At 37.2% G+C, this 27546-nt stretch overlaps 1 protein-coding gene across 5 annotated transcripts in view; it reads left to right on the forward strand.

The window, feature by feature from the left end:
- The window catches only part of LOC143345237 (uncharacterized), a 102115-nt gene that overhangs the window by 62131 nt on the left and 12438 nt on the right, over nucleotides 1–27546 (forward strand). For all 5 annotated transcript variants that reach the window (XM_076772155.1, XM_076772152.1, XM_076772151.1 and 2 more), the window contains 4 exons: nucleotides 6533–6705; nucleotides 15813–15977; nucleotides 23291–24180; nucleotides 24602–24988. In XM_076772155.1, coding sequence (XP_076628270.1) covers nucleotides 6533–6705; nucleotides 15813–15977; nucleotides 23291–24180; nucleotides 24602–24988 — 1615 coding nt within the window. The remainder of the gene's footprint in view (nucleotides 1–6532; nucleotides 6706–15812; nucleotides 15978–23290; nucleotides 24181–24601; nucleotides 24989–27546) is intronic.

Raw genomic sequence — 27546 nt, forward strand, 5'->3', positions numbered from 1 at the left:
CTTTGAAAGGTAACCGACATGTTTGTTTTTCTTCGTTCAAAAAGGTCGTAACCGGGAGAACGTTGCATATTAAAACGTCGGACTTTTTTAATGTAAAAAATACACGAACAATGGATTTCAACGTGAATATGCGGGAGTGGGAGAAAATAAACGGGCACAGAATTGAAACAAATATTTCTGAAAAACCGTGGGTGGCGAAAAAGTTGTTACAACGGACGATAATTAATGTTTTTTTTGCTCTGATATAGTTACAGGATAAGCTCGAAATTTGCTACTATAATTTACTAATGAAATTATTCGTTACATCCACTTGCACATCGATGATTCGTCTAATACTGTTTTCAGTATAGGATACAATCAAACGAACAGTGTCTCTTACTCGATAACGTAGTCTAATGGTATTAAGTCCAATGACCCCGCTGGTAAATACATTGGTCCATCATATCTGACCCATCCATTTGGAAACATACTATTGAACTGTCTCCTTGCTATTAGCGTAATGTGTGGTGAGACGTCATTGTGTTAGAACTACGTGATTCGACGCATCTGTCAAGTTATTTCTTCCAAAATAATGATAGTTGAAAATAATGACCATCGAACAAATAATCCAATTATCTAAAATTCTACGCCAAACATTAACACTCCACGCCTTTTAACAGAAGTCTGCTTTATTTTTTAACTATTTTTCAAACACTATTTTTCAAACATTCTCTGAAAATTGAAATGTTGAGTCGATACTATACAATGTAAGTTTAATCCAGAAAGTCCATAAAATTAAGGTTCACAGACTCTTACTTTGTTATGTTTATTTTGAAATAAACAGGCAGCTACGTTTCCTTGTTTCTTGATTTCTTCACGAGGAGATCGCTCGAAAGATTTACCTAGAATTATTGTTCTCCGACCAAATATCTGCTTCCACGATTTTGGGACGTTTCGCAGCCGGTGTAATGCATTCCGACGCATCGCTCGCATCACATTACTATGCAATTAGTTTCAGCTCGCAGCCGGCGCAGAGGGACTAATATACTTGGTTTTTGCATGAATATATTTACATTTTGGTTTCTGCATTAAGTTTGAATTACTTAACACTCCGGCAATCGACTCCTGAGAATCTAATATTTCCTTGTTTAAATTTCGATCAGCCTATCATTGTTGGAACGTGAAGTAATCTTATTTTCTAATACACCTTTGCTTGCATGGCACAGTTTTAGACAAATTGAAGCAGAATTGTGGTAAACTAATGAAGTGTCTCGAAGCTTGTAATGTTCTTTGGAGAAACATTTTATATCTAAGAAGAATAAAAAATACTTATTCAAGCACAGTAGTGTTGCAATAAGCCTGATAAGATTAGAATTAGGTTTCTTGACTTTGATTGTTCAGTTAATAATTCAATTAATAATAATGAATTAATTTTATTTAGCATTTATACTTCAGACCAAAGACCATTGACAACTGAAAGAATTGCGAGACTTTTGACCCGGTCTGTCGAAAAAATGATACAAAATGTAATATTGAAAAGACATTTTCTTTCAAGCTGATACCTCAATCGGTTCCACAGATATAAGCCTCCAAAGTGTAGCATTTAATATGCATGCTGAATGACGACCGAAATTCTCGAGAAACCGTGACCCACTTTTATAACTGCTTTTACATAGGTGACAAGCTTCGGGTAGGTCAGTGAAGGCGCGGGAGCGAGAGAGACAGAAATCTCATAAGCCTATCGACAGTCCCCGTATTTTTCTTTAACTTCTTTACCGCACTTTAATTTTCGTACCATATCCGAAATCGGGGGATCTTATCGCTCGTTGGCGTCGACGATGGCATAAATAAAAAATTATCAGTTTTGTGTTTTATTCCATAAACAAACTTCGTAGGTTAAGAACTTTTTTATCGCGTATTTTTTATTTGCATTAGACTCGCACCAGAGGTGACAGTTAATTAAATTCCGAGATTGGTGTACCGTTCTTTAAAAATATTTTGATTGCTTACCCTGTAAAATTTATTTTTGATTCTATATTTAATTTTTTATGTTGTACATATTTTAAAACACTGATTTACAGTAATTCTATGATCATTGCTTGGTAATGATAGTGGTATAATAATTAAAAGAATTAAACTTTAGCGGATGAACGAGTAAAAATTAGTATTTTTGAGGAATAGTAATCATTAACTTTGATCAAGTATCCTTTTGAAATCATTTCTGTTAAAGTGAAACAGATTTCGTAACAAGGCGGGCGGACAGCAATTACGCTATCTAGCGCCTAAGCACTGTCAGTTAATGTCTCAGCACTCGAATAATCTGTGCTCATTAGTCACGTAAGATTAATTTAGTATGCGTTGACGCGATGATTACTTCGTGTGTGCAACGATTTGATGATGGAAGCGAGAAAGATAAGCACAGTATTCAAAATCATAAATAATTAGTCATTATAAAATCATTTTATTTCACTTCTTCGACCCTTCTTCGCTTTAGAACCTATTCAGAAATTAATGTAAGCAAAAAAATTTTTTTTTAAAAATTCAACTACCATCCTTCATTATTTTATTAATCGTTAGACACCTTTAAATAAACATAAAATATTTTAATATAGCCTTCGATGAAAATTATAATTTGTAAAGTACAATTTACAACTATTTTATAACTTGTTATCGAAGCTACAGTTACATTTATTAGCTTCCGAGGCAAATATATCGGCAAAGTCTGAAATTGATTTTCCGAGCTCCATACGATAAATCATATGAATTATGATTGTTTCATTAGCATTTTGTTCTCCGAATGCTCCGCTTGTATAAATTACTAATCAATACAAACGTGCTTCTTTTTACCCACGAATATACTGGGCACACAATTGCCAAAGACACGACAGTAAATCTAGGACAGTGAAATATAGAACTCAACTTCGTGCAGATGAACTCTTATGAAAAGAAGCATAATCCAACTCGACAAATTTCATCCAGTGGTTTCTTATTGCACGAAAAAGAGTTGAAACTTCGCCGATGTTGTCAACAATAAATCCAATTACGAAGTTGAATCACCGACGGGGGAAAAGAAATTTGAAACAATGGAAATCGAATCAACGTTGTTCTCGATCGCGCGATTTCACACGGTTAGGAACTTTTTCCTGCGAACGAATGTTTCCGTAAGTGTCGCGAATTCGGAGAAGTTTTAGTTGTAAACAAGAACCTCGTTCCTCGGAGCTATTCCATCCCTTGGCGAGCTTCAATTTCCTTGGAATTCCCCCTAGTGCAAAAGTATTCTTCGGTCAGGGCGAAATACCTCGAATTAGTAGGTCGTAGCAGAAGGGAGAACATTCCCTGTGTCAAAACGCTTTAGCGATCGTTAGCCTGTTAATGTCCGTGACACGCTGCGAAATTAACGCCTGAATGGCGAATTATACTGAATTTACAGCTACGGTAAAGGACAGATGGCACTTCTTGCCACCCCATTCGTCGACTGATGCGGGAATCCAAGGCAAGATCTCGGGAAATGGACGACAATCCTCCGGAGGCTGGCGAAATTTTTATCCGGAAAAGAGTTTCGAGCTACTGTTTCTCTGTTACACGTCAAATAAAATTCAAAAATTAAACTGTTCGATTTGTCAGACGCTAGGAATAAATTTTTTATTTTTTATTGAGCATTTGAAACCATAGAATGATGTTCTTAAATTTGTTATTTATATTCTTTAAGATAGGAGAAAATAATTTTACAAGCTTTCGTCAATGCTTATTGGAAACCTAAAGTTACGAGAGAGTTAATTAATTGAAGTTTTAAGTCAAATGGTAATGGTTAGTCTTTGCAAAAGAATTCGAAATATTTTAGGCTATACCTTTTTGAATATCAATTAGTCGAATAAAATTCCGCCTGTCTCTGGTGTACGTTGCACTAATGCACCTTCGTTGAGGCTGGACGCTCGAGTTTGCATAATCAAGTCCAACGCGTTTTAGAAGGGTGAATAATTTATCGTCTACTTGTTTGTAAAATCTACGATCGGGATGGCCGAATTTCGGATGGGATCGAGTGCAACACGTGCCGCGAAACTTGTGAAATTTATGTCACTGTGCAACTAAATATACGACAAATCGAGTTGGTATGATCCTACTAATTCAACGGTATCTATCCACTATATTATTTACTGACGAATGAGAAATACTGAATAAATGGTGATCAATACGTATCACTGAAATTACAGACACAGAGTAAAATCGTGCAAAAATTCAAACACCTTCCAGCTCATACGTAAAGTACGAAAGTACAACTTAAGAAAATTGTGGAAAACTCTATCGTCCACGCAGGGGGAAGAAAATCTATCGAAACACGAGGCAAGAAAATTTATATGCGAACGATCGGACATCACGGGTCGTAAATCGGACAGGACACTAAACGTTTTCACGGCTCTTTCGCAACGGAGTCAGTTAGATAGGCGTGACGCGGTTAGATTGGATCCGAAACGACGGAAATAGAGGCAGCAAATCGAAGGAACAAGATTATGGTACCGGCGATGGGGAATAAAATTGCTGGAACGAAGGCAGCCGAAGAGTATCTTGGCGCTTCCTCAATTTTTCATCGCGTCTTCCTTAACTTCGATCTACTTTCCTAGAAGGGCTGATTCGATTCTATCGACTTCTCCATTTTTTTTTTCTCTTGCCTGACGAATTGATGCTTGAGAAGGTTACGGTTAAGTGGTTCGCGCGCTACAAACGATAATAAATGATTTAGGATGTCGGTGGTCCCCGTGGTCACGATAAATAAACTTGGTAATTTGCAAGGAAATCCCCCTTCAACCCCTTGGCAGAGTCGAGTCTCGCGCACCTGCTGCTTCGAGCTTGAATTTTTCCAGGAAATCGTTATCGTTAAGGCCTCTGGAAGAACCTTCTGCTAGTCAAGGTACCTGATAATAATAAAATACGTTGTTATTGCACGCAGGAACGCGTCAAAGACACGGAAAGAACATAATCGTGAGTGTAAATAAAATACTACGCTCTTAAAATCTGGCAAGTACGTCGTGAGGTTGTAGAAAAATCTGCTTTTAGCTTCGTTCTATACAGGGTGTTCGGCCACCCCTGGGAAAAATTTTAATGGGAGATTCTAGAGGCCAAAATAAATCGAAAATCAAGAATACTAATTTGTTGATGGAGCCTTCGTTAAAAAGTTATTAACTTTTAAAGTTCCGCCCGTATTGAATTTGTTTCTAGAAACTGGATTTTCATTCTATTCACTAAAAATTATTATAATCGACCGCCGCAACCGCAAATAATTTTTCCAGAACAATTTGAAATTTTTTAATTTCGTCGAAAAATTTCACACCCTCTCGAATTTTTTTCTCGAAAGTGGGTAGTATTTCGAGGGTATGTCTATTCACTAAAAATGATTGTAATTGTCCCCTGTAACTAAATATAATTTTTTCAAGACGATTTGAAACACATGAAATTTCAGGGGAATCATTCATTCATGATCAGACATTATATTTTCGGTAACGAATTTTTTTCTCGAAACTGGGTAGGATTTCGGGGGTATATGTATTCACCAAAAATGATTGTAATTGAGCCCCGCAACCAAAAATAATTTTTTCTAAATGATTTGAAATTTTGTAATTTAATTTTTTAATAACTTTTTGATGAAGCCCCAGTCAAGAAATTGATATTCTTGATTTTCGTCTTATTTTGGCTTCTAGAATCTCCCATTCAAATTTTTCCCACGGGTGGTCGAACACCCTGTATATAGTGGGTTCCATAAATACTTAAGAAACTAAATCTACACGCTAGAATAACTAAAAAATGCCCTAGGAACAAATGTGTTCTACATATCTCACTTTTCGAATTAGGATATATTCGTGAGACACTCAAAGCCCCTGAACGTTTGAGAGATTCAAAGATACGTACAAGACACTCAGATATACTCTTAGAGATAATGATCAAAGTCGCTAAGAGACGAGTAATTAAACGATTTAAATTGGCACTCTTTGCGCGTGAATTATCAGCGCCAAACTCGCATACGAGCATCAGTATCCGAGTATAGTGCGTCGAACAGTTACAAACAACGCCGAATGCGTGGATTCTGTGTGCAACAGCTGACGAGGAAATTGCGATCGCCGTGTCGGAAACGACGGTCGAAATGGTGGGAAAAATCGTTAATGCGAGGAAATTCATTTGGATCACGATGATACACGTTAACGGTATCGTAACAATTTAATATACTACGATGCACTGTAATATTTTACAAAATTGTGTATGAAAAAAAATTACTAAGCAACAGAAATAAAAAATTTAAAATTGAATGTGATGGTTGCAAGTATTTATTTTAAATGGATTTTTTTATTGTGAGTTTTTTTTTATTTAAAATTTTTAAAAAAGTTTATGAATTTTATGAATTTTTTTTTTTATTATGAAATTTTAACATTTCATGTTGCTGTCGATGATACGTGTACAAAGTAAAAAATAATTATTTCTTTAATTTTTGACAGTAACAGGAAGTTAGTGTCTAGTATTTTGAACGATGCTGTATGTAGTAACGTTTCCTTAAAATCTGTTTCAGACGGTGGTGTAGTGGGTGGATCGAGAGCTGGCCCGGTGGTGACTCTTCACACGTTGGAGTTAACGCCACGTGGTAGAGTTTTGCTGCAACTCGCACCACCCGAAACCGCTCGGGCCTATCTGCCGCCAGAATATCGACCAGGTCGCATATATTCGGACACCGATTCGGAAAAGGTACTACTTTTATACCGCCTTCGCTTCCTGCGGGATCAATTAGCAGTTTGGTCGGTTCAGGAAGTGAGAATTTTACGAACTCCGAGAATTGATTATCGGGTGACATTTAATTGAAAGATGAAACAAGAAAAAAAAGTTTCACACATTATTTCAGATTATATTATTTTCACGTCGAAGTAAAGAGGAGGGAGATACCATAGTCGAAAGCAGCGAAAATAAATATATAATTACAGTATGATCGCAGGGGATAATGAAGAATTTAATTTTATTCAACAAATAAACAGTTCGTAAAGTCATTTTAATGAAATATAATTATTTGGTTGACTGGAAATAAATGAGAGAATTAATTCATGAATATTTTAACACTGGCGCTTGAAATATACGAGAGGTTAAATGGAAAGTAACGCTTTTCATTTTATAATTTGTACAAAAAACTACGTATTTTCGTGGGTGAATATGAAAAGACTGCTTCATTCCATTTGGGTCGTATTGTTTTTACATCTCATTCAAAAGAACCAATCTGAAGCTCTGGAAATATGTATATAATTTAAATATGCTTGTAGAGACTAATGAAGAGTTTAATTTTATTCAGGATACAAGTTCTTCTTAAAGTTATTTTAATTAAATAAACGAGATAATTAATTCATGAATATTTCAACACTGACATACATACAATAGAATATATACAATAGAATATTTGAATGAAAAGTAATGTTTCTGATTTGAGAATTTCTGCAAAAAGCAAGATACTTTGATAAATGAAAAATAAAAATAAATACAATTTACTGTTTTGTTTGCCATACTTACTAACATCTCTCCAAACAATGAACTATTTTCGAAAATTGTCACAAAAGAATTAGTCATCTTGTACCTTCAGTCACTTTCTCATAATCTTTTCCAAGTTTTATTAGTTTCAAACCAGTTTTACTTTCTGGAAATAGGTAAAGTATCACCATAAAAGCTTGCCTGCGAAGAAGAAATTCAAAATGCAGTTTTTTGCAGGAAAAATCATGATTACGATTTCTTGAGATATAAAAAGTGTTCGAAAAACAAGGACCAAATTTTATTGCAATACGTGATCCTATTGTTTACATATTTCAAGCTTGACCCTATCAAAAATTTGTCCAGTTTGGATATGTGTGTGGCGAAAGAAAGGAATCCTGTAGAAAAGCAAATGAAAAGTTCCAAGCATTGTTTTCTTTTTTCGTTCATTAAAGTACCTTAATCCCTGTGAAAGATATAAACTCCGAGGCATTATTTTTCATTCAACCCCCAGCACTTGATTCTAATTATACGCTGTTATAATTTCATGAAGCGTTAATTAGCAGAGGAGGAAGTATTGTATGTACATGAAGATTGATACTCAGAGAAAATATAATTGAAATTTAATGAAACGTAATTATACGAGAAGCAAGAATAATTCCAGCAAAAAGAATCTCAAAATGTTCTGTGTGAAAAGCATGAAAGTGAGAATATCTGGCTTTCTTTGAGTCTTTACGCTAGGAAGTAGTTAAATATTCCGCTAAATAGTGTTAATATAACATGATGTAGTATCGTTAATATTGATATAATTATTATTTGCGTAACTTAAACGACACGGTAATAGTACCAGTGTCCGATATGAGAATATTATATCATATCGCCTTCACTGCTCTGATGCATAATAACATTTTACCAGAATTTTATAAAATCATGAAAAAGGTATTTAAAATTTGAATTTTCCGTTTTTCGTTAAAAATATTTATATAATCATTTCTTTAAAATTAACATATTTTAATAATATTTTACATATTTAATTCCTTCTTTCTTTAATGTTGTAAACTATTATTTTTTCTTCTGAGTTTTCCAACGTTTCTAAATTTAATTGTCAATTTCTAACATAAGGAATATATTTCCGTATTTATATACGTTCGCATGTACGATGATTTTGACATATTTTCTAACGATACCGCGTTCGTCAAACAAAACCCGTTTATCAGAATTTTATAATTATTTCATTCAGCGCGCGTTTACACAAAAGAGCGCTCACTAACGAACGTTGCTAAATTACAGAACATTTTTTTTTTCTCTCCGTAGCGCAGACATTTTTTCTGAATAGCGTCCTTTCAGATGAAATTAACACCACCGGCGTAACTCACGCGACCCGATAATTAATTGAGGTCGATGTGTAATGACGTTTAATACAATGCGACAATTTAGTGCAGAATCGCTGGTACCAACGCCGAGGGAACGCTCGGGCGTCGAACAAATTGGCAAACAAATTGTTTATCGGAAAATTAGCGGTCTATTTTTTTCGCCCGCATTCGCGATTTCCCGTGACTGTAATCCTGTGTCGTTCGCTCGCGTGAAATATTTATTTTCCATTGTCCGATGCAATTGGTGGAAATTGGTATTTCCGTGGTTTTCGCGATCGAAGACAAATCGAGATAAATGTTAACTCGAAATAATACGGAATTGAAATCGCGATCCAGAAAATTAAACGACAAAAAATGTCCACTTTTGATTTGACTAATACCATGCTATCGATGGCCGTCCTGTTAAATACAAATTTTTAATAACGAACAGAAGATAATCAATCCGTTACTCGTTAAATTAAAATAAAATCTATTAAATGTTTCACAATGGATAAAGAAATATTTTATTTAAAATTATCTCCTCTATGTACGCTTCTTTTTATGCATAAAAGTATTTGAGATGTATATTAACCTCGTTCGTGTTCCCTGATGCATATGCAAACCGTAATCTGTAAATCAGATGACGACCAAATTATCAAATTATCATTACAAATTTAGCATCAAATTAACGGTTGGTAATACGATCGCTTCGAGCGAATTTTCCTAAACGAATACTATAACACAATTCGGTCTGCTACTGCCAGCACTGTCGTTACTCAAAATATAATTGAAATTAAATTGAACGATATTTCTAATAAACTTTAAATTTGATATTTTCGAAAACAAAGCTTTGGATGAAAAACTTAAATACCAAACTGTTTCCTTATTTTTGAGAATAGAATTATCTCCTGGCAAGTTGTATTATGATTTTCCACCCACCCCGTATACTCGGTGTACGAATCCTTTTTTCAGTGTAGCATATAGCTGCGTATGAATCGCTTTTTCGGATACTGTATTTCTCCGCAGCACTGCTCTTTTCCTTCCTGTTTGCAGCCGGCTAAAAGTTCGTTGCTTCAGCTAGCCGGTATTTATCTCCTGTAGATTAAAGGGAGAACAAACGACGCGCGCAATAAATAACCTTCGAACGCTTCTACGTTCTCGTCTCTATGTAGTTGCTCCGAATTTCTCCACCTTTTTGTGTTGGCGCGTTTCAAGCTTGATTACCGATTGTTTCGCGCGAAACTCTGCCGGTGGAAATCGATGAGACACGTTCACAATCGCAGTTAACTTACATGCCTTAATCAATACATATAATTCATACCATAGGAATATAATAATTGCGCTAGAATTCGGTCAAAAATGGTATTTATTCGCGATGGTACGTCGTCATTTGTGATAAAAATAAGGTAAAAGTGAAAAAAATAGAATAATAACCTGTGAAGGTAAATTTTCCTCCGTTATAGTCATAAGACAGAAGTGGAAAAATACAAATAAGAAAGAGATGGCATTTCTCCACGAAGGTACATTTCCCTTTACGACAGAAACAAGGTAAAATGATGAAAATAGAGAAGACACTTATTCGAGAAAGTACATTTTGCTCTATCGTAAAAGTAAGGTTCAAATTAGGAAATCTATACGGCCCTTAGAATTATAAAAGTGAAGTAAAAATACGAAGAATAGGGGTTTATTTACGTAGGTTTTCTTCTACCATAGAAACGAAGTGAAAATGGGAAGGATTGAAATGATATTTATTCACGAAGGTACGTTTTATCTACGATAAAAATAAAGTGAAAATGGGATAGAGGTGACATTTATCCACGAAGGTACATTTTCATCTGCTATAGGAATAAGGTGAAAGAGGAAAGGATATAGGTTGACTGTTCATCCGTGTGGTACGTTTTGCTTTATTATAGGGGTAAAGTAAAAATAAGGAAAATAGAGGTGCCATTTATCCGTGAAAATACGCCTTCTCTACCAAGCTGAGTCTATTTAGAACTTGTCACCGTCGTACTGTCGACTCAGGCCTAAAGCCAGCTATATACATATATACCGTTTCACGTAGCTACACTCGACCAATGAAAAAGCTCCACGAGAAAGAGTTTTACGATTCTTTTTGCTTCCACTACCCTCACGCGTCGCGTGGTACGATCTCTACGCAACGTTCTTCCTTACTTCGTGTTGCATAGTAAATATTATTTAGCACAAAAAAAATTCTTGTAGTTCGTACCTTGTATCCGCGGAAAATTATCAATTTGCAAATGGAATGTTTTTTAAGCCTGGAACAAACATTGAACGGTGCTTTTAAAAATAAGTAAACTCCTACCGATTGATCCTAGTCTATATTCAAGTTGTAATATTTATTTCAGAAGTAAAACATTTCTGACAGATTATTTTTGTGATTAAGAGTAACTAATTAGCATTCAGAGCATTAAATTATCTCTGATTCAATGTGTTCTGAATGTGAAAGCGTTTCATTGATTACCAGTAAATAATAAATTATTTAACTGATTGAAACTATAGTATGCACGACGTTTCAGAGCGATAAAAATACTATTAACAGTCAGGTTTTTTACTTCGGAGTGAAACGTAATTATCTCTTTAGAAACGGAATAAGAATTTCTATTTTTTCTCACAAATTTGTTTTCGGGAAGGAAAAATTCTTTAGGATCAAATAGTAGTGAAAAGATTTATGCTCGTAATACGATAGTTTCCTGTTCCTGCGATTTTACGCGAGGCAGCAGTACAGGGATTATGGGAGGGATCGAAATCCACGTTCATCCGCGTTATCCTGTTTAAAAATATATATTCATGCAAAAGCTATGTACACTGTGGCTCAAGAGTTTTGGAGTAGTCATTAAGCTCTGCGTAGAAGCTTGAAAACGGCTTTCCCAGGAAGATTATTTAGGAAAATTCCAAGAGTCAAACACTAATATCTTTATTGACTGTTAAACATAATTATTAGCTAATAAAGGTAGTTCCGAATTATAAATATTTTGGGGGTAATTAGAAAATTATGATGCATTTATTTTTTTTTATTAAATTTCGTCAAAACTTGATCGACTATTACGTTAAGAGAGGAAATGCGTATAAAAATTTTTGAGGCGTTGAAACATGATACAGAAATGGTTTGAAAATCCTGTCTTGGAAACAACTGCTCTGAGACTTTTGAGTAGCAGTGTACAAGAATGGACGAGAGAAAGAGGCGACGGCATTGACGATAGTTTCTACCTGCCCTGTACATATACTTTGGAACGAGGCTTCTGCTGAAAGGAGACGTGGTGCATACCTAAGCTTCGTCCTTTATGCGAACCCCTGAACAAGGACTAAGCCTACAGCAGGTAGCCTAGGTGATTTACACTGTGATTCTGGTTCGCTTTTTAGTAGATCCTTGCGTGCACAAGGCAACGTCGTCCTGACGAGCTGCCATCCCTGGACACACTTTACCTACCTTTTAAACATTTTTCACTCTCATATTCAGCTCCACGAAGCCACCGTCGATCAATCAAAATCGTTAATTACATTTGTCGGTGTCACGTGCATCGCTGTTTCTTTATTTTACACATATTTTTCTTATACTGTACACTGATGCTGACCAAACTCTGATTTCAATTTATTATACCAGAGTGTCATTCTCGATCAAGAAACCAGATAGCTACAGGAATTAATACAGAATGCAATTGTCGAATATAAACCGAATTTTAGCGTTCTAAAAAGCGTGTAATACCTCATGATACAAAAATGACATAGTATCGTATCGGTTGCAATTTTGCAACGAATAAAAAAAGGCACACGTAAGGAGACTAATTCTGTTTAGCTGAGCACACGCTACGCAGGAAATTGAAACTTCTGTTACACGTGCTTGAAAGCTATTTCGACGCGATAAAAAAAGAAATACGATCGCGGACGATGATTCGTGCAAACGCTGTACAAATACTATGAACGTAATTGCTGTGTAACTTAGTCTCGCTCCTCCTGACACCCGTTCCATGCACTCCGATATTTTCCATGCGACGCAATTTTTACGGGAATCAAACCGGAATATCCAGAAATCATACTCGACACGATTTTTCAAAGATAACGTTTCTTGTTCTGATTATTATTCGCAAGAGGAATAAAACAATACGTCAGCTTAGATATCGTCGCGACCGTATACAAGAAAACCATAAAATCCAAAGTTCGTTTCGAAAAGACAGACACCTGTTCTTCTTCCTCAGAGAAGTAAAAGTAATTCGAGCAGTCAAATATCCTGATTGGGGCCCAGTGCACCGCGAATCCGTACAAAGAAGAGGTCTAAAACCGAAATATGCACCTGTGGAGCCAAGTCGAAGCAAATCAAACAAGAAAATGACCTCTCAAGTATCAGATGAAGAACTGACCAGGATCGTATCCAGCCGCTATAGCAAGAACAGCCACGCAACAAGAACAATGGCGAAGCAATTCATCGACAAGCTCTCGATATACAAAGAACTCGAGAACGTTCTTAGAGGTTTCCAATTGCTACTGGAAGCAAGGAGCAAAGAATGGAAAGGAAACACGAGAAAAAGAGATGTTTCGGTTCGCCTTTGCTCCAAAGTATCCGGCTTGAATCCTGTAGGAGGAGGTATTCTCCGAACCGCAGGATGTTCCGTTGGATATACTGCACGGTTTATCGCACCTGAACGTCAGGGAATGTTTCTGGGAGTTCCGTGACGTCGTTCGAGATGCTGATTCGCAACTGAATTTGGAAATAGTGGAAAGACACGTAGCGAGACTTCCCACGCTCGCTGCCAGAGGGCTACGCTCGACCTTTCTCTCTCACAAGCACTCCTCGAACGACCATTGAAAGTCCCAGAATTTAAGGCAGGGACTGCTAGAGTTTACTGATGAGAATCTTGCTATCTCGCTTTTATTACTTCCTACAACAGCAAGCCACTCAGTCGAAAGAAGAAAGAAGATCTCGGTGCTCCGTTCGTAAATGAAATTGATACGAGACAAAAATCCAACTCTGAAGAGGAACAAAAGCTTGGCTATGTGGAAAGTCTAGATGAAGAAAGCCTCTAACCATGATAGACTGTTATTATCCTTATCGTTGGACACGCTCAAATATATGGATTTAGACGCAAAACCAACGTGGCGAACACCCACAGAGCCTTTTTAAGCTCTTAAATTTAAGTCCACCAGAAAACGACGAACGTAGATCGGCCTTACAAATGGCGTTTCACGAACAGAGAGAACGTCATGGTGCTCAACATCGTTGTTGTTTCGGTAAAGACGAGTTCCATCGTTGTTTGCGATCCTTCGTGTTGCAAAGGGTTACAAGAGACCTTTCTTGGGATTGACTCCCTTGAAGGCGCCGGGAATAATGGCCAACATGCCACCAGAGGTTTCGGTACTTCCAGGATGAACCACGAACGGAACGCTCGTTCGTCAGCGAACCTCGAATAATCAATACATCGCCAGAGGAGAATTCACAGACAAGAGAATACGCAGCTTTCTATCAACGAGCTCTCGAGCCTGTGGATGAGATTGCGGGAATGGAAACTGTGCTGAGTCTCCCGCCTCAATAGCCAAGACCTGGCAGATCAACACCTCGACAAGTTATTTGATCGATCCCACCAAGTTTCCAAATCCAAACCTACGTGGGATAGTTGCAACTTGTGGGATCTATAGAGGAAAGTGACAAATTTCGATATTTTTTTATCCTGGACATTGAATTTTGCATCTGTTTTTGTTGCAGCAACCCAAGAACTTCGACATATTTGATTAGCATTGTATTTTCAGGAATAAACAACCCCTTTTTAAAAATGTTCCCGTCTGAACGTTCAGTATTTTGTCGCTGCTTGAAAGGTAAAAATATTATTTCATGCGAAACAATGTCGTGTACTCTTTGAAATTATGTATCCGCGTCTTGCTTTAAATATTGACAAATCGGTATTTCTTTTCGCTTCTAACGTCCACTTTCAGAGATCAATATTGTGGATTATTGAGACTCTGTCAATAGTATCGGTAAGCTTTGAAAGAACGTAATCCGAAGTATATAATAATTTATCTCTTCGCGTACCACCTGCTTCTATATACTTCTCGCAAGCGTTGTATAACTGTTTGCGTATCTTGACGTTTCGAAAACGATTTCGTACCACGTTAAGGGATTTTCTTTTATGTTTCCAATACTTTATTGCCCTTTTCGTGTACTTGAAATCGGTGTTACTCTCATTTACGAGTTGTACGTTCGTAAATAAAAGTGACGAGTCGAAATAAAATAGATGTTTTTTCCTGAAAGTACAAAAATAGCATTACTCAAATACGACGAGGTTCTCAAGTTGGTCCAATACACAATTGTAGAAAGTTTCATCGAAATCGACATGTGTCACATAGCGATTGTCTCTTCTGAGGATTGATCGTAGTATAAAGAAACCGTTATAAAACTGAAAGAGAGAGAAATACGTGTGTACAATAGCAACAGCTGTAGCAGTCACCTGGTCATATTGCAGTATTCTCACCCACAATTATGGAACACGTCATTTCCGTGTTATGACACTTTGTAGACGTACTTACCTCTCTCTTCAATTTTTTCTGTTCCTTTATCACCATGTGTAAATTACTATTAAGACCAGTAATAAATTCAGTATAAAATGAACTATTTTACAAAGAAAAAAATAATTCTTTTTTCATTTTATTGTTAAAATAAATTTTTATAATACGAATACAGTGTAATTGAATTTATCAGTTTGCCTTGCCTAGTTTAATTTATTTCACGTATTGTAACATCAAAAGAACTATAATTTTGAACAAATATTTTTAACCTAATTTTGTAATTATGTAACACGACGACGTGTTCGCTTGAAACGAACAAAAAAGTTCACACGTTAATCGATGACATCTGTCGCAAGCTCGACAGATGTCACCGATGGATATCTGAATTTTGTTTATTTTAACGATTCACCCCTGAAAACATTATCCCTGTGTATATCGAACGCATTGTTACCTTCACACGAAATTTTGACTGGTTTTTAGATGTGGATGTACTCGTTGGGAAGGGCATTATTGGACACAACCCCGAGAGTCGCAGCGCTGATGGGAACAGTTTCCGTTTCACCCTCGTCGGCGCTTCAGTCCGTTTTAGCCGCCATGACGGAACCCGATCCCCGAAGACGAGCATCCTTGATGAATCTTCTAGACGTAAGTCTGTAAATCCAGTGGAAATTGTTTTCAGCTGTTTCCTTTTCTCCTGTCTGTCGCAAAAATCGGATAGCGGTTCTTGTTCCCCCGCCAGACGTCCCGGTATAAAAATAACCGCTCCAAGGCGGAAAGAGAGGGTAAAATATTTGTTCCGGGCACGACGATGTTTTTCACATTTGTTTGCTACGAAACGTAACCCGCGTGGCTGTTAATAGCTTGCACTCTATGACGTAAATTTCATTCGTATCGGGTCGGAAAATGGCCAAGGAAACTGGGTCTGGAGGTTTGTTTTATTTATACGGCAATGACTAATAGCGTCTTGAACTAGCTTTTTCATTCGGTTAACATTTTCACTCCCGAGTTTCTGTATCTCGGAAATAAATAACATGAAATTGTAGAAAGGAGGTCGAAAGCAACGAATTTTGGCCTTTAGTTCGTTCCGATTTAATCTTGTTTATAAATTGGCTTATGATCCATCGCAAACACAAAAGGAAAAAAATGAGGTAACTTTTGGGATTTATAAATTGAAAATGTTTCAGCGCAGTAATTTTGTATATGAATTTTGATAAATGCAAAATGTTTCAACGGATTGCACGTAAACATTCATAGTTAACAGTTCATAAAAACCCCACGATTTTGATTATGGGAATTCAGAATGCAAGAATCGTACGTCTATACTTGAATGTTCGATTCACGCGTGGACGTACACTAACGGAGAACGTGTGAAATAATTCAATAGCTAACGTTTCAGTATTCCACGTTTCATTGTGCATCGTTACGCTCGAATGTTTTTCTGTCATGGGTGTGTAAGTATTTCCTTTGCCAGGACCTATCCGTGTGCTCGACGTCACGAAGAAAATTGCCACATAAAATTTATAGAATTCAATATTTATATTCCTGTAACGTACGAGAATGTTCGTATTTTAAAAAAAAAAAAAAAAAGCGGAGAATAGAAAAAGCTTTCTCTCCTACATTTATTTTTTGAAATCTGTAATAACGCTTGAAGTTTGTCGAATCATTCTCAGTCTTATAAAATTAAATAATTATCATTGATTTTAGGTCTTGACCTTAACTACTATAATCTCATTTAAAACAACGTTTTCTATCGTCACGTGTCTTAAAATATAATTTTTTCATACGATTATAAAACACGAATTCAACTAACACACATTACATGTTCGGTAAAGAATTTTTTTTCTCGAAACTGCGTAGGATTTCGAGGGTATGTGTATTCACCCAAAACGATTGTAACTGACCCCTGCAATTGAAAATAATTTTTTTAGAACGATTAAAAATTTTTTTTTTTCAACGAAAAATTTAGGCACCTACACCTACCCCCTTGTCAATTTTTCTTAAAAATTCGTTTTTCATTTTTAATAAATTTGTTTGACGCCCTACAGAAAAGTTGTCTAATACTTTTTTGTAGGTACCCATGAGCTCTACTTCAGAAAAAAGTTTCATTGAAATATATTCACAATTGTAGGAGTTATGGCTGTTTGAAAATTGGACCATTTTTATGGGGTTTTTCTCATTTTGCGGGGTCAAGGACCAACTTTTCGAATATTTTTGCGATTTGTACATATTCTCCATCAAAATACGCGTAGTTTGCTTTTTTAAACATTAAAATCCTCCAATCCGTTCAGAAGTTATGACGTTTTAAAGATTCACATGAAAATTCTGGCAGACATTTCTGGCCTGCAATTATATTTTCGGTAAGGATTTTTTTTCTCGAAAATGGGTAGGATTTCTAGGGTATGTGTAATGACCAAAAATGATTGTAATCGACCCTCGCAACTGAAAATAATTTTTCCAGATCGATTTGAAATTTTTTTTTCGTCGAAAAATTTAGGCACCTACCCCTGTCGATGTTTCTTAACAATTGTTTTTCATTTTTAATAAATTTATTTGACGCTTTACGAAAATGTTGTCTGATACTTCTTTGTAGGTACCCATGAACTCTAGTAGGAGTTATGGTCGTTTGAAAATTGGACCACTTTTATGGGGCTTTTCTCACTTTACGGGGTTAAAGAACGACTTTTCGAACATCCTTAGAATTTCTACATATTCTTTACCAAAATATGCGTTATTTGCATTTTGAAACATTAAAATCCTCCATTCCGTTCAGGAGTTATGATTTTTTATCTGCATATATTCTGTAAATTATAATGGTCTATAAATATGTCTAAAAGATTTTTACGAACGATAATCAATTGTCTGCTCATATTGCAAAAATAAAACATAGTTTTCCAATATTTTTAAGACCATTAATTTTGAAGATTAAGAGTTCCTCTTACTTAAAATTTTAATACTTCCAAATATTATGCCTGAACAAAGAATAAGTTACTAATTTATGTATAAAGTTTATAAATTCCTTTAATATTTAATAAGCTGTCGATTCGATTATTAATCGTCCTCCGGTTGACTGTTGCCAAGAAATTGGGCTTCCCATCTAAGGAGCTTTACGTTTCGCGGATACGTTCTAAATAATACGCAATTATGGCTGTTCGCTAATTTGGCGGTCGAACGTTTTTGCGAGCCGAAAACTAATTTCCGCGTAACGGCCAAGAACATCGAGCGCCTAGGTATCTTGAATCACGAGCTCGCTCGAAGAAGCAGCTGCATTGGAGTTGAATCGGATGCATGCGCATGATTCAAACAACGGGAGAACAACGGGCCACCCGTTCGTGAGAATAATAATGCAATTTCCGGGCCATAAAATGCAGCGTCCTCGTGTTATTGAAATTTTTCGACCGTCGCGCGCCCAAGTCGAAGCCAAAATTCTCGTTATCCATTCAGGCGGTCGCGATCATTCTTTTACCTTCCGAGTAATTTGCTCCGTTTGTATAACATAACGAACACGGTTGAGTCTCTGAAGCATTTCCCATGGATTCAATTATTTTTCTATTCAAAACAATTTTACAGAAATCATTATCAATATAACATTTAAGGAGGCTTTGATTAAATTTAATTATAAATTCCCTGTCCTTCTCTACCGTATTTAATCCTCAAATAAATCTGTTAAAATTAAATAAACAAAATTTATTCCAACGCCAGCAGAAGTCGTCGTCGTCGCATTAAAAAGGAATGTAGTTTGGGAAAAATTGCTTCGACGAAGGAACGCGTGGTTTTCCCGCGCGAAAAGGCGCTCCATTAATTCTGTATCGAAGAGCCGGATTACGTAATTACTTGGTCGACGTCATCGATATCGTCACGCGTTACCGATACAAATTTAATTAATACCGGACCCGCGAACGCCTCTCCGTCGAACAGAGGCGACTGTGACGAACTTGACGCGATCGCAGAGAGCACTCGAGCGTTTGCAGTGGCTCGCTAATCGTGTTATATGTCGCGCGAGCGGAGTAAGAGAACGGCGAGAATGATCCTAGTCAGTCAATTCCTGACTTAACCCTTCAGGCATGACGCGAAATGAACGCGAATGACTGATAAGAAAATATCCCAAAGCGAAGCTGGAACGACCTTCTTACGAACGAAACGTACGATTGTAACGATCGAATGGTAAAGATTCATTTAACAAGAAAGATAACAAAGAATGTACAATAGATATCTAGATAGATAGAATGTAAAACAGATATCTCTGCGTCGACAGTAAATTGTGTAATCAATTAAAGTCATCGTAATCAATTCTGTTTTCTACGCTGTGTATCGTTGCATCTACCCTTGGAAATGGTTTGGAGCAGAGAACAGGTTGATGTATTACGGTAGTTCGAAGCAGGCCCTCAAAATACTAGATAAATTTGTTAAATCGATCGATAGGATTGCGTTAGATTGAAATTATAACGATTAATAGATGGGGAAAATTCGTACTTGAAAACCCTTTTTATTTGTAACCTTGTATACTTGTGCTCTGACTGTTTTATTAATTTGTTGACTTACTTCATTCTGTTTCCATTAAGATACAGCTGTTTTTGTGCTCCAATAATTCTTGCAAGAATCAGAGCTTGTCTAATTGACGCTTGCAACGATTCTTGCAATAATAAAACTGCAAATTATTAAGTTCTTAAGCAGATAAGTAAGCTATAAAAACCTGTTATATGATCTCCATTCGTGCTGGTATCAATTTTTACAAACGGAATTAATGAATTGGAGAGACACGTTTATGTAGATGCAAACAAGTGCGCTCGTGTTCAGCGAATTTGCGCTTAAATATTTTTCGAAAAAGAATTCCATATATTGAGCGTTCAGCAATAGAGTGGAACGAATTTCTATGCGACAAATAAATCGAAAACATGGAATATAATACTTTTCGACCATTTTTTTTACAATCACGTTTTACGTTAAATTCAATTTCGAGGACGTTTGAAACGAAATGCGAATTGCACAGGAATTTTTTATATTATCACATATTTTATTTTTTATTTTAATTTTCTGTAACTTCAAAACAACCCTCTATTTTAAATCCATCGTTATTTATTTTCAAATATGTCATTTCACAACAAGAAATCTACATCTTCAAAATAGAGTGTCTATTTTCGATCGTTTCGAATAAAACAATTTTCAAAGATTTTTCGTGGACCATCCCGTACAGTGCTCCGATATTCCCAACTTCTCCGGCCGCCCACGCAAAAATAACAAACTCCATAAAACTTCTCTGTTCGTCGTTGGAGTTTGAAACACAGTTCGTCGCGTTTCTCGCGGACAATGGCGTAGGATCTTGCGATTAACGCGCGTCGTCCTCGATCACGCGGCGTCATTTTCTCGGGAACCGTCCACTTTAATAAAGCCATTCGTTCGGCCGGTCGTAACTCATCGGTTGCACCTGAATGGGCCGCGAAATTGATGAAATCCCTGGGCCAGGCGCGAACTTATTCCACCGTCGCCGATTTCCGCGAGGGATCCTCGACCCGCGATAAATTATCCAGGCCGGAGATCGCCACTTCGCCGATGGGCTGCTATGCAGATGAAACCCAAAGGAAGAAGCCCCTCGAGATAAGACGAAAAGCACACCCCCGGTGGCGTCGGAACTGCTACGTCCTTCCGCGGACGTCAGCGCGAAATTAACGATATTGATTTTGCGTTTGTCACCGAACGATCAGCTTTTTTCCTATCTATGGACATAGTATCACGCGATGATGGGTCAAAGGTCTTAACACTATTTACAGAGATCGACTCGAGCACTAGATTTCTTTTTTAGAACGTTATATAATTACGATACAGTTATTCGAAGCATTACAATGGATATTAAGCTCGCCAAGATTACGAAGAATAAGTAACAGCTGACAGTAAACTTCAACATTGATGGCTTGGTCGGATTGAATAAGGTCGTGAATTATTCATCGCATGTTTCACCAGAGAGAGATCATTATTTTGTTTTTTTTTTAGGTAAAGTATTTGTTAGTGTGAGTGCTCTGGTACGCGCTACTATCGTTTTCGAGTAAAATTATCATAAAATATCCATTTCTCGTCGCACGCTACGGAACACTACAAAAGAAATCTTTCTGGTAACGAGCAAAGAACGAAATATACGTTGACACTTGTACAGAATTGTGACGCGAATATACATCGTACTTTTTAATTTTCTTACAATCGTATCTAACGATAGATGTTCAAACATTTGCACAGAGGATGAAGGAAAAGAATGTTAGTTTGATAATGTAAAAATGCAGTTATTTCTATTATAATTTTATTAGGCACTTAAGAATGTCCATTAGAATTTTATTAAGTTGCAAGAATTATCAATTATTAACGTACATACATCAAGTGTATTCAAGCACGATCAAAAGATCGCACAAGTGGACGAGAGATTATAAAAACCGGGACGAGTAACGAAAACAAGATCGTTTTTCGTATCTCTTTAATTAAATTGAAATTAATGTTCCGCTAACAGCACGCAAAGTTTCTATAGCCCTGTTGCACGAGATACGCAAAATAAGTGTTTGGAAAAGCATGACAACTTCAATCCTATTACGCAAAAAAATATTTCACGCCGAGTAATTGAACTAATTCCGGCGTTAAGTCGGGCTCAAATTCTCCTAATTATAATTTAATAACGTGACCGCATTATATCATAATTACAGGTCTTATAATTATGTTTTGCTCCTCAAAGTTGAACATGTTCGTAGACCCACGTCGTGACGATAATCATCACGTAAACAAAACGAAAATGAATCAATTAAAAAATAATTTATGTCGAATAAATTATTCTGTAGAAGAACTTGAACGCGAGAAATTGAAAGAAATTTTGTCTTTGAAAGGCAGCTACGCGTTCGAAAGTTCGATTCTGTTATCGTACAGTGATAGTATACACATTGAATCGATTATAGTTTGCACTTGCGGGTCGTTTCTCGATTGATATCGTAGCCCGACTGCGTCTATGGAATTCACGCCGGAGCTATTGTTCCCCGAAACTAATAGTTTGTCTCCAGGGGGGGGGGGGGGGGGTAGCGACAATTCCGAAATCGGATAATCAAACCGTTCGCCTAACGCGATAAACACACGTGTGCAATCTCATTAAGCCCGCGGAGAGACACGTAACAGTATCGTTTCTGGGAACTTCTAAATCTATTAAAACGTTTGACCCGATAGTCTCGTTTCAGTTCTAGAAGTTCCACCTCGTTACCTTCGTCTGATTTCCACCTTCTGATAGCACGTGATAACGGCACGCTCTATTTAACGAATATCCTTCCACGAAATTTCTACAAATTCTGCATCGATTCTGTCCTTTTATATCCGTTTCAACCGTAGCTCAAGGGTGCTTTCATTATATTAATATTAAGTGGCAGAACCTTTAACTGATGTCTCAAAATCTTCAAACGCTTATAATTGGGACTAATAATTCGACAATTTTAAATAATCATTCGATCGATTCATTTATTTGAAAATGTATACAATTACTCCCATTAATATTCGTACACTATAATGGTGATTCGTTTCACCGAATGGAAAATAAATTTGTTTTTTTATGAATTGAGCCATTGTCGTTGAAACTAATTATGGGCTATATTTGAATAAATTAAAAATAAAACTTGTCAACGGTCGTGTCCCGTGGAAGACAACGATTCTTGTGTGATTATTGAAATTAAGCTGCGCTGGACGTGGTCAAGTACAGTATTTTGGGATAGGTGACCGATTGAAAAAACATTCTATACTGTTTATATTAGTTATACCTCTCTATCTGTCTTATAATTAAGCATTACTTACCCGTTAATATTAAAGAAACATTTGAAAACTATTTTGCAAATGAAAAAAAAATAAAAAAACAAAGTTTCTTTTCATTTACAGCGAATCACAATAACAACGTACGTATACGAGTAACTTGTACAAAACTTTAACAAACGTTTGGTTGACTGTTTCAGGTGATATCCGAATACTGTCGTACCCGGTTGCAATCAAAGCCTTTCACCCACATAGTAATGGACATGTATCGCGAGGTGGTGAAATCGCCGCAATACGCCGCCCGGAAACGCATGATCTATCACCATCTGAACCCTCCGCCGTCTCTTCGTAATCTCGCAGACAGAACCGAGCAAAGTCGTCGTCAGAGCAATTATCCTCACCATCATCAGCAGCTGGATCCTCTTCAGTTGGTGCACAATCAACCGACTAGTCGTCATCAGCATTCGCATCAGGATCGAGCTCAGTATCACGCGACGAATCAGTTCAATCATCCTCGTCAGAGCCAACAGGATCGAGTGCAAAGGTCACCGAGTCAAGTTCACCTGTACCAGCATCATCAGCAGCTTCAGGATCCCCCTCAGCAGCATCAGATACCGAAAGTCCATCACTTTCCCCATCATCATCCGGTCAAGGGAGCTCTGTTCAAGCTGCAATCGCAGAACTCTCATTCTCATCCGAACCTGACCAGCCTCTGTGGCCAGCAAACGCAACAGAATCGACGCCAGGAGGCGAACCTGGACGATCGGAGGTCGCAGTTCCAGTCACAGCTGAACGTACAAGCGACTGGTCGCGCGGTTGGACCGGCCATTCAGCACCAACGACGACACCATCATTCCAGAACATATTCCCAGCCGATTTACACGAGATTGCAGCACACCAGAAGCAGCGGCAATTTGCCGACGGTCGTTGGCGAAAATAATTCCGGGGGGAACGTTTACAGTGACCCTATTTACGCGTTGCCAGTTAAACCGTTCCTGAGCTCGCAAGACGTCAGAGTAAACGGACTGTCTGTGAAGCCACCGGTCGGTCATTGTAACGAGGATGTTTATACAAGCACGACTATAGCAAGGTATTATGCCCTTTTAGTTTTAACGATCCTTGCGATTCCTCATGACGGATAGTGTTTGCTGTACCCTTCAATCAGGGTGTCCTCGTTTGCCTGCTATTAAAAGCACGTATTCGTTTGAGAAAGAGGGCCACTTACGTCCGTGTAGAATATGCAGAATGGTTCATTACATGTGGTACTTTAGTGGACAGGGGACGTAAGAGCAATGAAAATATTTCGTATAAACGTTGCGCCCTGTTTGACCCTGTTTCCGGGTAATGAGACTGATCTTGTTTTCTGGAAAATTCTTCTGAGTATGTTCGAAATCATTTTTCTTGGCGTAGGAGTTTTTCTATTTACTGTTGACGCGTATCTGTACCTGCTAATTACAAAAGAGACCCCGAGGAGCAAGGTGGAGCTAACGTTGCAAGGTTAATTGTTTTAGGCGACCGTCTGCCGCTGGGTATTCTCATCCAGACATAGCAACGTCGTCTGCAGAACGTGTACGAGACGAGGTTTACGGAAAATCAGCGGGACGACCGAATCCAGTGTTGCAGAGGCAATGCTCAAATCCTCAGCTGCCCAGCAGGGATCAACAAGAGGAGGATTTCAAACGGCCTCCGGAGCACAATTTCACGACGACCGATCACAGATGTCTGGCCGTTAGGAGGAAAGAGGAGCAGATAGATCAGCAACAAAATCCAGTGTCTTCCATAAGGGTCAGAAGCGTTCAAGGACCGCCAAAGCCACCGCGTATTATCACCACCTTGAAGAAGACGCCATTTTCCGACACGGAAAGCACGAGATTAGAACCACCAGCCAAACCACCCAGGTAATTCTTATCCTATTTTAAATCTATGTGTTGTAGAAACTTTAGTTAACTGTATTCTCTAATTCCTTTGCTAATTTAATATTATTGTTTTTGTTCCCATCATTTATATTTGCTCGTTCGATATTCTCAAATTGACGAGGATACAATTTGTAATTTATTGTTATTTATTTATCCATAAGAAAATCCCTATAATACAAAAAGAAAAGAAAATAAAAATTGTAGAGGAGAAAATATTATCCCTTATAAAAATTAGTAAAGTAATTAATGTACTGCAAGGATAGTTTTAGGGAAGACTTTGTATTTATAGGTTTATAATTTCATTTGAACTGAAAATAATAGACTTGAGATTGACCGTAACAATTGAAACTGTTAATGAAAAGGCTGATAGCATAAATCTTGATTATAATTCATGTGTCGTACTTTAAATAATTGAAAGTACACGATTAGAAATGTCTTTTAGAGAAGGTTGGTGTGAGCAGTTCTTATGGAATTGTATTACAACGTTTCGCTGACGCTGCAGATAGCTTCATCAGCGGTCTAATGATGTATTGATACTGATCAGCATCAAACTGTTAACGAACCAAGTTGCAATACTAGTAAAACATCAAAAGTTTTATAATATTTTCCTCCATAGCGCGTAGAACATGTATAAAATTTATTACATGTTCAAAAGATGAATAAAAAAATACTTCTCGTTTGTATTTTAAAGTTGGAGGTTTACAAAGGTACACGAGAGGTGTACTTTTTATTTGACAAATTAAAAAAATCGAGTAAAGTTTGAGCAGAATAATTAAAGCGGCAGTTATAAAAGAAAGTTGTTCGTCGATGGAAAAAGTTTTCACGAGGAGAGAGAAATTTAACGGACAAAGGGATGAAATCTATGCTCGTAGCTCTTACGAAGCCTGTGACAACGTCCATACGACACCTTGTTCAATAGAAAACGATGGGCCTTCCAACAAGATATTCGCTGACAAAGCAAAAACAACTCCGCTCTGGCTGGCAAACAACATATTCCGACATTCGTCAAAGCTGAAGATTAGACTTCTGAAAGCCCAGATTTAAACCCGTTTCGTTATCAGCTCTGGAATATTTTAGCAAAAGGCACATAAAAGAAAATGTGGCAATTTGGAGTTCCTGAAAAAAGCATCGTCAAAGCAGAAACTTCGATATAAAAACGAATGCAATCGTTTTAAATAAATTATATACGATAGGGAAGATTTTTTCACTGCTTTTAAAATGCGTGATAATTCGACTAGATTATATTGCATCGTTTGAAATCACAAAGTTTCGATACTTTTTGGATAATACAGTACTCAGCCACGTTCTCCAGCAGACCTGAAGTTCAAAAACAGCCGACAAACAAGAGCGACAATGTCGAATCGATCCGGTGCTTTGTAGAAATTTATAACCACTGTTCCTAACCGTACTTTTGCGTTGGAATTTCATCAATTTCGAGGGCGAAGATGGAGCGTTAAATTAAAGTGAAAAGCATCGTTCAACGGTAAAACAGTCCTTTGGATAGTCTCTCGCATCCTCTCTGTCCTCATTATTAAGTTTGTCCCCAAGTCATACGTCCGCGTTAATATATGCTTTCAAGCGATCTGGGTCGCAGCCCCGGAACCGGCACCCACAAAGAGAAGAGTATAAGACTCGCGAGCCTAAGAGCGGAAGGACACGGCCACGTTTGTCACCTAGAACCCTTGTTCCTCATTGATTTTCAAATTTGGATCCCACAGAAAATATCTAGGCGTTTTTAAAAATAAAATTGGCGAAGGAGACACGCGAGAAAAGGTACAATAACACAGTGATTAGAATACTGTAAACATTTAGAATTACATAAAAGCATGTTCGAGTCGTTACTGAAGGCTCGAGGATCAAATATTAAGTCTTTAAAAACAAAACAGTTTGTTTTGAATATATATATTTGGAAGTCTTCAGTTTCGTTGGATAATATTCAGTTTCATGTTTGTATAAGGCATTGGAACTGGCTAATGCAGTAATACGTCACCTTATCGTTCCGCTAGTCTCCTGAAGGAAGGAGTTTGCCACCTTCTTCCGCTATCAACTTGCCTCCAACAAATTGTAAAGATCGATGTTGGCCTGTCACAGGGGGATGAGAGAGAGAATACACGATCCTCTATCTTTAGCCATAGTTTACCGATAAACTTCGAACCAAGAAAATGCGAGCAGAAAGGCGGGAAGATAAAAGAAAATAGTTAGACGCAAAATGGGCTTCCACAGAATAGAATTGGTTGCGGAGAGAGCATAACAGGAGATCGATTGACGTAAGAAAGGAGGAAATAGAGAAGAAATATTTCTCGATATTTTAGTAGTGGAAACAATATTATAAAAATTGCGAGTAAATATTTATAATTAAATTTCTCAATGATATATCACGGGCAGCGATAGATTTTGTAAATCATCATCTGGTCGAAGTGTTCTTAGCTGAAAGAGGCAAAGAATGTTTCAAAGGCGGATGGTCCGATGCTTTTTCGCTTTGATGGATTTTATAGCTGATTCGAGGGCTGAAGGAAGGCTTAACGTAAACTATGCACCAC

This window comes from Colletes latitarsis, chromosome 9, assembly GCF_051014445.1.
Source record: "Colletes latitarsis isolate SP2378_abdomen chromosome 9, iyColLati1, whole genome shotgun sequence".
Classification (NCBI taxonomy): domain Eukaryota; kingdom Metazoa; phylum Arthropoda; class Insecta; order Hymenoptera; family Colletidae; genus Colletes; species Colletes latitarsis.